General features: G+C 35.5%; 1 protein-coding gene across 1 annotated transcript in view; it reads left to right on the plus strand.

Annotated features, from left to right (window-relative positions):
- LOC145516423 (uncharacterized) overlaps positions 1–10,284 on the plus strand; it is a 581,394-nt gene extending 571,110 nt beyond the window's left edge. Inside the window, exon 4 of the mRNA XM_081517695.1 lies at positions 9,293–10,284. Within this exon, the coding sequence (XP_081373821.1) occupies positions 9,293–9,507 (215 nt within the window). The 3' untranslated portion in view covers positions 9,508–10,284. The remainder of the gene's footprint in view (positions 1–9,292) is intronic.
- Positions 10,285–11,255: the final 971 nt, after the last annotated feature.

An 11,255-nucleotide genomic window follows, 5' to 3' on the forward strand; every position in this document is an offset into this window, starting at 1 on the left:
AGGGAACATTTCATGCAAAGATGGGCTCAATAAAGGACACAAATGGTATGGGCCTAACAGAAGCAGAAGATATTAAGAAGAAGTGGCAAGAATACACAGAAAAACTGTACAAAAAAGATCTTCATGATCCAGATATAGATGGTGTGATCACTCACCTAGAGCCAGACATCCTGGAATGCGAAGTCAAGTGGGCCTTAGGAAGCATCACTATGAACAAAGCTAGTGGAAGTGATGGGATTCCAGTTGAGCTATTTCAAATCCTAAAAGATGATGCTATGAAAGTACTGCACTCAACATGTCAGCAATTCTGGAAAACTCAGCAGTGGCCACAGGACTGGAAAAGGTCAGTTTTCATTCAACCCCAAAGAAAGGCAGTGCCAAAGAATGCTGAAAGTACCACACATTGGCATTCATCTCACACACTAGCAAAGTAATGCTCAAAATTCTCCAAGCCAGGCTTCAGCAATAGGTAAACCATGAACTTCCAGATGTTCAAGCTGATTTTGGAAAAGGCAGAGGAACCAGAGATCAAATTGCCAACATCCCTTGGATCACTGAAAAAGCAAGAGAGTTCCAGAAAAACATCTATTTCTGTTTTGTTGACTATACCAAAGCCTTTGACTGTGTGGCTCACAACAAACTGTGGAAAATGCTTAAAGAAATGGGGATACCAGACCACCTGACCTGTCTCTTGAGAAATCTGTATGCAGGTCAGGAAGCAACAGTTAGAACTGGACATGGAACAACAGACTGGTTCTAAATTGGGAAAGGAGTATGTTGAGGCTGTATATTGTCACCCTGCTTATTTAACTTATATGCAGAGTACATCATGTGAAATATCGGGCTGGATGAAGTACAAGCTGGAATCAAGATTGCCAGGAGAAATATCAGTAACCTCAGATATGCAAATGACACCTCCCTTATGGCAGAAAGTGAAGTACTAAAGAGCCTCTTGATGAAAGTGAAAGAGGAGAGTGAAAAAGTTGGCTTAAAACTCAGCATTCAGAAAACTAAGATCATAGCATCCAGTCCCATCACTTCATGGCAAATAGATGGGGATTCAATGGAAACAGTGACAGACTTTAGTTTTTTGGGCTCCAAAATCACTTCAGATGCTGACTGCAGCCATGAAATTGAAAGATACTTTCTCCTTGGAAGAAAAGTTATGACCAACCTAGACAGCATATTAAAAACCAGAGACACTACTTTATCAACAAAGGTCTGTTTAGTCAAAGCTATGGTTTTTCCAGTAGTCATGTATAGATGTAAGATTTGGACTATAAAGAAAGCTGAGCACCGAAGAATTGATGCTTTTGAACTGTGGTGTTGGAGAAAGCTCTTGAGAGTCCCTTGGACAGCAAGAAGATCAAACCAGGCCATCCTAAAGGAAATCAGTCCTGAATATTCATTGGAAGGACTGATGCTGAAGCTGGAACTCCAGTCCTTTGGTCACCTGATGAGAAGAACTGACTCATTGGAAAAGACCCTGATGCTGGGAAAGATTGAAGGTGGGAGCAGAAGGGGACAGCAGAGGATGAGATGGTTCGATGGTATCACCAACACGATGGACATGAGTTTGAGTAGGCTCTAGGAGTTGGTGATGGGGCAGGCAGATTCTTTACCACTGAGCCACCAGGGAAATGTTCTAGAAATAGTTAAGATGAACTTGTAAGCAGTTGCTTTTGTTGTTGTTGTTGTTTGGCCGTATGGCTTGCAGGATCTTGATTCCCTAAGCAGGGATTGAACCCAGGTCCTGCACAGTGAAAGTGCAAGTCCTAACACTGGACTGAGAATTCCCTGTATATTTTCTTACAATCACTGTGTTTATGGTTCTAAAAAGAGTTGGTCTTTTAAAAGCTGGGGAATCTTTTGCAATATTGTTTATGGTGTTAATTTAATTTTTGTTCTTTCAATCAGAGTTTATATGTAACCCAAGTTGAATGGATTTTCAGAACATTTTAGAGTTGCCAAGGATCTTCAGGACATCCCAACCTATTTATTCCTTTAAACTATTCCTGGTAGGTGATGGTCTAGTCTTTGTATAATGGTTCTTGTCAAAAGGAGGTTCATCCCACTTGGAGGTTATCAGTTTTACTTTTAGCACATCTGTATTCAGGGTATGTCATCAGCATCCTATAATAATTGGAGCAAAGAAATTGAACCAAATGTAGAGGGATTTGGTCAGATCCACAGTCATATCTGTCATATACTTACCAGGAATAAAGTATGCACTTTGCTTGTGTCAAGCTCTGGTTGACTCCTCTGATCTCTCCAGTTTCTGGGAAGCTGAACTGTGTAAGGATTAGGAACACAGGATCCAAAATTACTACCTTTGCTTTCTGGCAACTCTTTTTTTTTCACCTTTTATCTCAAAATGGTAATAGTAGTATTGCTTTGTTTGAGGCGGAAGATCTATAAAGTAGTAATATTACTATACTGCTTATTATTTATGAGGCATTGTGGACCTTTATTTAAATACTTTTAAGCTTTAAAATAGTTTAATCAATTTATTTAACTCTCACATCTGTCTTAACAGCTGGGTATTGTTATTACCTATTTTAGGGATGAGGAAAGTCAAGTATGGAGAGGTCTTCTCATTTGTCAACATCATACGGCCAAGGAGAGTCAGTTTCAGGACATGGATCTAGAGCATCTCTTTCCAGGACTCTTGCTTTCCGGAATCACCTGCACAAGGCTTTCTTCTTATTTTTGCTTATTTTATACTTATGATTATATATATACATATATATATGTATATATATGCCCCTTTTTACTTTCATGCTTTTAGTTTTTCATTTTTCTAAGTAAATAATCCTTGAAGTGAAGTGAAACTCACTCAGCTGTGTCCAACTCTTTGTGACCCCATGGACTATACAGTCCATGGAATTCTCCAGGCCAGAATACTGGTGTGGGTAGCCTTTCCTTTCTTCAGGCGATTTTCCCAACCCAGGGATTGAACTCAGGTCTCCCGCATTGCAGGTGGATTCTTTACCAGCTGAGCCACAAGGGAAGCCCAAGCTAGGTAAATATTCCTGACACTGAATAAAAATAACGTGTAGTGGTATACTGGCATGAAAGCAAACAAAAAACAGAAAGGAAAGTAAAATAAAATAGCACAACACTATTTTCCAACCCTGTTGTGGCATGTAGAATGCCAAATGTCAACAGAGATTTTCAGTGTATCTAAAATTTGAAAATCTTTTCATAATAATTACTTAAATTATTGCTTACATTGTTTAATATATATATCATAATGTTTCATTGTTCTGTTTTCATTGCAGAAGATGTACAATGTAATGAATTTCCAAGATAATTTTCTAATTAAGCTGTATAAAGTTTTTAGGTAGTTTCAAATGAAAATGTTTATAAAATATACTACAAAGTTTCTTCTATTTTAAAAGATACTGACAAGTTAGATCTTTTCCTGGTGATTCAAATTCTTCAATGTTAACAACAAACATGCAGTGAGGTTTTCAAGATTCATAGGTAAATTTTCACTAAAAGGCCCAATGCTACTGTATTAATTTTTAAATTTTTCTTTGTATTTTCACTGTGTTTAGTCATGTCCAACTCTTTTTGACCCCATGGAGTATAGCCCACCAGGCTCCACTGTCCATGGAATTTTCCAGGCAAGAATATTGAAGTGGGTTCCATTTCCTGCTTCAGGGGATCTTTCCGACTCAGGGATCGAACCCACGTCTACATGTCTCCTTCATGTGCCACCTGGGAAGGCCCTATTTGCTAACTGCTTGCTGCATGGCAGTTACTATCCTAAGCACAACTGAGATGTAAGGGATACAAGCTAATGAAGGAATGCTTGTGTGAATAGTTTTTAAGTCTTTCAATAGAACATTGCAAGATTTCCACTTTTTTCACAGTTGTACAAAGTTTGTGAATGAAAGAATATTCTGCATGACTTTTCTATTGTTTTGAGAAAGTCACATGATTGCTTTGGATCTTAGTTTCTTCATTTATAAAAGGTATATGTTGGACCTAATCAGTGTCTCTCCAAAGCGGCTTTTAGACCCAGGTGAGAAAAATAAGCAAGTTTCCATTTTCTTTCATTTCTTCATTAGCAAATGGTTTAGGCTTAGCTTATTTATTTCTATCATACATGTTGACAAACACATGATAAAGAACTAGAAAACATTATGCCTTTATATATTTTTGAGATATGGGAATATTGTGTAAAAAATAACTTTTTTGAAATTGAAGAACTAAAGTGCACACATGCATACATACAGGAAAATTTCTAAATGTAGCAAAATTGCTGAGAGAAACCAGTACATGTATATGAGAAAGTATGTACAAAAATTTAACAATTAAAAAAAATTACATTGGCAACAGTATAGAGAATTTTTTTTTCCCTTTAGATATTTATTCAAAGCATCACTATTAAGCTTACGAAATTTATTATTGCTATTGGTATTCTGCTTCTCATATATTGTTTTCATGAATGCATTTATTTCAAGAATTTATTCTTGGTTTTTATTTTCTTTCTGAAATGGATAGGTCTGTTTTTCTTATTAAACGTATGGCGTATTTTTGTATTTATGTTAACACTTCCTATGGGAACACCTAAAATGCTTTTGAAACTTTCTTTATATCTTCGCAAGCTCCTTGAAAGGCATTATCATGGTACATTCTATCTCAGGAAAATAAACCAAATAGAATTTAAGTGATAATTATGATTGCTGGTGACCCTGATGAGAAACATGATCATTTTTCTCCTTTAGGACTCAATTCAGGATAAGATTTTGTGAAGCTGTGATTATCCTATTTTATTTAGCTACACTCCTATCTGAGGTACTTGAATTATTCTTATCCAAAGAACTAACACCCTATGAACAAAACTTTGGAAGATGTTTCAACTATTGGTGACATCCAGGAAATTTTTGAGATAAACCATAAATGGAAAATTTGTTGATATCAATAAATTTGATATTTGTTAGCAGTCTTGGAGTAGGATAAAGTGGTGAATTTAAAGATACAACTCTTATTTTCAGAAAAAAATTTTTCTAATTTTGTTTGTAATATAAGTTGAAGACTATGGAAAAAATCAGAATGGATCAAATAACTTTTTGTTTGAGCTGTTAGCCCACATCTGATTTTGAAGTCTAGTGTTTCAGAGTATCCTTATGCCTCCATTTTTAGAGTTAAAGATGGATACCAGATGGACACCATCTGTATCTATCATTAATGGACTAATGTTTCTCTACAATGGGCCAAGAATATGGGAAATAAGAAAGAACAGAAGTAATCATAACAATATATAGTAAATAGACTATTTTTCACTATTTAGAAGCAAAGTAAAATATTGATGTGAAGCTTAAAAGTTGAATTAGATGCTAAACTGTCTAATACTCCAAAACATAACTAGCAAACATTTCAAAAAATAAAATAGAATTCAACAGAATATAAACTGATGCCATCTTTAATGACTACAGAGCTCAAAATCAATCTTTTGAAACAACATAATGAAAGTTGTAAGTAAAATATGTATAATTTTATTATGAAATGTACAGTGAAAAACATTTTTGGTAGTAAGACTATGTCTGTAGAAGCATCCAACAATGGGAAAGGAGAACCACAAATCGTCCTTGGAAATTTTTTTCTGAAATGATTTGTATGTGACTTCTTTGCTTCTAAAAAAAACAGAGGTAACTAAAATGGCTTTCTCCAAACTAAAATCTATTTATACAATAGAAAGCATATGTTATACAAATACATTTAAATTGTGTTTTCAAAACACTATGATTGATGAAAAGTAAAATGTTTTCAAAATTTGTAGATACCCACCTGGTGCCTGGACTTCCCTGATAGCTCAGCGGGAAAGAATCTGCCTGCCAATGCAGGAGACGCAGATTCAACCACTAGATCAGGAAGATCCACTGTAAGAGGAAGTGGCAACCCACCCCAATATTCTTGCTTGAGAAACCCGTGGGCAGAGGAAACTGGCAGGCTGTATTCCATGAGATGGACATGACTTAGTGACTAAACAACAACAGTTCAAAATACTTTCATACATTTTCCTTTGATATCATTTGATCCACATCAAGCAGTATCAAGGGTAGTAACTCAAATGCTAAACAGACCTGAATTTGAAGTTTCAACTCATAACTCTGTGACCTTGGGTAGGTTACTCTATGTGCTAGACCTCATTTCTTCATCTATAAAATAGAAGTAAAAATAGAACAAATATCTAAATTAGAATTACATAATTTTGATGCACTAGACTACCTAATATATAGGTAATATCCAATTAGAGTCAATTATTTTGTTTCATTATATTATTATCATCATAATTATCTATCCTTAGGATCCTATCCAGTTTTACTTTTGTAATTTAGACATGCTCAATTTTTCATATGATATAATTTTAATTCCTATAATCTTGATTTTACTTCTCTGATTTGACTTTATCTGTATTATTCTTCATATGAAACACATGAAATAACTCAAACTTTTTGACATTATATTTTTACTGTAAGCCATTAGAAGTTATTAAGAAATTATGTCACATTTTGTGTTTGCTCTCAAGACGTCAAGCTTCTTGAGCATGGGTCATAATTACTCTATGTTTTACTTCAAAACCTAGTTATAGGCATACTGATACTTGATAAGTGTTTGGCATAAAAGTTAACTGTTAAGTAAAACAACCAAACTTTATTCACCTGTGCACTGTTAGCTCTTCCCACATTCTATATTTGCAAACTTGTTTTTTTTAATCTATAAAATTTTATATTCATTACTCTTAGACTTCCCTGGTGGCTCAGGTGGTAAAGCGTCTGCCTACAATGCCGGAGACCAGGGTTCAATCCCTGGGTTGGGAAGATCTCCTGGAGAAGGAAATGGAAACCCACCCCAGTATTCTCGCCTAGAAAATCCCATGGATGGAGGAACCTGGTAGGCTACAGTCCATGGGGCCACAAAGAGTCGGACATGACTGAGTGACTTCACTCACCCATTCACTCACTCTTAGATTATATCCTTTTTAAAAAGTTGACATTTATCTTTTAATTACTCTTTATGGTCACTAAAATTTTCCTGTTTTATATTATAACATCATTTTTCAAATAACTTAAGACAGAGTTGGCAATGAGATCTTACTATCACTAGAAATTCCCTCTAACCTGATGTATTGTTGTTTAGTTGCTCAGTCATGTCTGACTCTTTGTGACCCTATGAACTGTTGTCCTCCAGGTTCCTCCGTCCATGGGATTTTCCGGGCAAGAATACTGGAGTGCTTTGCCATTTCCTCCTCCAGGAGATCTTCCTGACCCAGAGATAGAACCTGCATCTCCTACATAGGCAGAGGCACTAGGAAAGCCCCAACCTAATATATTACTGCTGAGCCACCAGGGAAGCCCCAATTTAATATATCTCATTTAATTAATGATACATTGAGTTGGCCAAAAATTTCATTCAGGTTTTTCTGTACCATCTTATGGAATATCAGAAGATATTCAGCTACTGCCCTCAAGCCTGTTTTTCTCCTTTTTGAAATTTTCCCAACTGTCATTTGAATACTTCACTGAGGGGCAAGTGCAAAAGTATGAAACTGGAAAGTTAAGTGGAATGAAATAAAACTTTTCTTTTTAATTAAAAAGTCAAACATTACAACTTTATTCCTTAGACAAGCAGGGAAGGGCTTTTAAATTTAAGCCTGAAAATGACTTAAAAATAACATTGTTGCTTAGAAATTTTCTTTTATAAATACAGTTCTATTGGTAACGTGGAGCGTTTATCAGAAAATTATGAAACTGCAGGCTCACAAAATATTTAGTAAGTTTAAAATAGGAGTCCAGAAAAGAGTACATGTGAACTGGAACCAAGAAGTAATATTTCTGTTTTCTTTCTAATTATTCATAAAATATCCTTTAAGAAATATCTCTAGAATACAATGATTTAATAAAGAATATACAAAGATGAATATCTATTCAAAATATTAATGTTTAAAATATGGAATACAAAGTATCTGGCACAAATAGTAAGTTTACAGTGAAAGTTTATTGAATGTCATAAGGATTGTAATTTTTTAAAAAGCTTATGAGATAGTGAAATTATGTCTCTTAAGGCTTGTATCATAAAGTGTAGCAAATCATAAGGACTGCAATTTTTTAAAAAACTTATGAGATAGTGAAATTATGTCTCTTAAGGCTTGTATCATATAAAACTGAATTACCAATAAATCATCAGTTTTCCTTAAGAATCACTTTGGTTTCTTGTTTAAGTTTCTTAATTTTCCTTAAAAATTAAGTGTTTGGATGAATTTCCTATCTGATATTGCCTTTTTTATATAAATCAAAATGTATATATTACTTCAATGACATAATTCTAAAGTTGAGTTAATTAGTTAAAAACCTGTAATAGATATTTTCCTTTAGCTCAGATGGTAAAGAATCTACCTGCAATACAGGAGACTCAGGCTTGATCCCTGGATCAGGAAGATCCTCTGGAGAAGGGAATGGCACCCTACTCCAGGATTCTTGCCTGGAGAATCCCATGGATGGAGGACCCTGGCAGGCTTCAGTCCATGGGGTTGCAAAGAGTCAGACTCGACTGAGTGACTAACACTACTAATAGATAACTTAGTAATATTGTTTATGAATGTGTAGTGTTCATTGATGAAAGTATTACATAAAAAAGACAACCATATCAAACTAGAAAAGTATATAATGTATACTTCTTATCAATATTGATACAGAAAATGATTATAACATAATTGTAAACATTGTCTAAATTATCTGAGCAATATTTTTTTTAGTGGGAGCAACAGCAAAGTTGCATGTCAAAGTGTGTCAGGGAGGGAGGAAATAACTCATTTACCATCAAATGTTAATTGGAAGTCTGCTTATAAAGCTTAGGGAAGAAAGAGTCATGAACAACCAAGTTCAGATTCAGCTAACCCTTCCTTAATCCTAGACAAATAGCTAACCCTTAATCCTAGAGAAATTTTTTAAAAAGTAACTGAGAATTATGTAAACCATATAAATTATTGGGACAGTCACCCAAGCCATGTAGTTCTGTTTCACTGCTGTTCTCTGACACCTAATGCCTCTGCAGCCCTCCAGAACTGCTAAAAGAGATTCAGAATCATTAAGAAATCAGTCAAAATGGTTTTAAAACTTGAGTTAACACCAATGCTCACTTTATTCCATCTTGACTCTTGATAGTAGCAAACTGACCAAGTCATATTTGATTATGTAGATAACATGGTAGGCTTACACCCTTGAGTCTTCTTGCGGTTAGATGAAAGGTGTCTAAACTTTCCAAAATTTTATCCAAACAGAGGACTCACCTGGAAATGACTATCTTATCATCAGGGGAATCGGAAGAGGGAGACTAAGACTAAAAGGCAAGCGGAACTTTATGAAGTTAAATACATCAGTTTTGAAGGATATTACTTCCAACTGCAAGTGCTTACCCTCATGCCTGTCCTATGAGAGCCCAGAAAAGAAAAACAAAACAAAAACCCTCATATTTCAAATGACTGCCAGTTCCTAAGATGAAATGCATTCTCTAGTTTTTTCTGTTCCATTATGGAACTACTATTGCAGAAGGAAAGCACTGGGATCAAGGAGCCTTCTCATCCTCTTGAATAACTGCTGGTGGGCCTCTTCCTTCCATTCTCAGGGCCCCAAGACTTGGATCGATTACTCATTCAGTCTAAATTTGGAAGCCAGAAAAAAAATCACCCATAGTCTCGTGGATATGTGTAATAAACCAGAACTACCCTGGCTTGTAAATAAAGTGTTTTTATTAATATTTCATCGGAGTAGGAAATGGCAACCCACTCCAGTATTCTTGCCTGGAGAATCCCATGGACAGAGGAACCTGGGGGGCTATAGTCCATGGGGTTGCAAAGAGTCAGACACAACTGAGTGCACACGCACACACACACACACACACATACATTAATATTTCATATGCTTGAACATCTGGAGGAGAAAACAAAGGCAACCACAGAGGCAAAGAAGGAAGTTAAGCTCCTACACTATCATCTGAGGAAGAATTATTTTGCCTTTTATGGTGCATGAGTGCTTATTCTCACTTGGAAGTTGAGAATTGAAAACTTCTTTATATAATGTCACCAAACTTCTTTGCAATTATCCATAACTTGTATTTTGAATAAAGATAAAAAGAAAGAAGAGTGATAGTTGTAACAGTGGTAGTTCTTACTTGAGACTAACTTAAGCTTGGATTACACATTTGAGGTGCATTTCATTTTTATAACATCAAAACCTGTATTTCAGGGGAAAAATAAAAATTAGTGACAAACATTACTCATGACATCTAATGTTTTCTTGTGTTAAATTGGAATCTGTAGTTTGGAGGAGCAATTAAATAAATAGATTAATCACATTTAAATCTGTTAATAGGTAAGAATATGATATAAAATATGTTAGAATATTGTCACTTTATCCATCAATGACAAATATTGCAGTATTTATTATATCAGTGCTTGCTTATTTAGTTTCATTATGTCAGGAACTATTTGTTTACATATCAGGGGTGAGTTACTGACTTCCCTAGTCATGCTTAAATGGAGCTGAGATGCTGCACCTAAAGATCCAGAACCATTCAGTTCTTGAGATAAATCTAACCAGAGAAGAAAGGAGTAGTAATAAAATAATAGTAATAACACATTTGTTTAGAATGTGACAGGAAACGTGCTGAGTGCTTTTCATGCATTCCATCTTCATCATCATCCTAGGTTAGTCCTGGACATTATACCCATCATCCACTTTACAGATGAGAAAACTGGATCTCAGACAAATGGCCTAATTTGCCCAACATCACATAACTAACAAGTGGTGAGGCACTGAGCCTCCAGAATCATGTTTCTAACCATCATGCTATCCTGTCTCCTAGAAGATGAGATTCTAAGATTACTTTTGCTAGAGTATGGGCTGTCTTCAGATATAGTACTTATTGCTCAGTGCATTTAGCTGGATTCACAGTTTAGTTTCATGGTAGGTATTTACAGTTTCTTTTTAAATCTAAACCTCAAAATAAGAGATCCGAAAAGCTACCTATTCCAGACTAGCTGTCCATTTGCCTCAGGAGTCCCACTCAGTAGACGTTGAATTTCTGGGCACTGGCCTGAAAGGAACTCAAGTTAGCCTCCAGTTCTCATACACCACTCCCATGGGAACAAACTCTACAGTCTGACCCATGTCCCACTTAAGTTTATAGCATCTCACATCTGAGTCCACCTGAATTGTGAAAGAAATGTACCTGCCAGGAGTCAT

This window comes from Giraffa tippelskirchi, chromosome 8, assembly GCF_054371585.1.
Source record: "Giraffa tippelskirchi isolate mGirTip1 chromosome 8, T2T-mGirTip1v1.2.pri, whole genome shotgun sequence".
In the NCBI taxonomy this organism is placed as follows: Eukaryota; Metazoa; Chordata; class Mammalia; order Artiodactyla; family Giraffidae; genus Giraffa; species Giraffa tippelskirchi.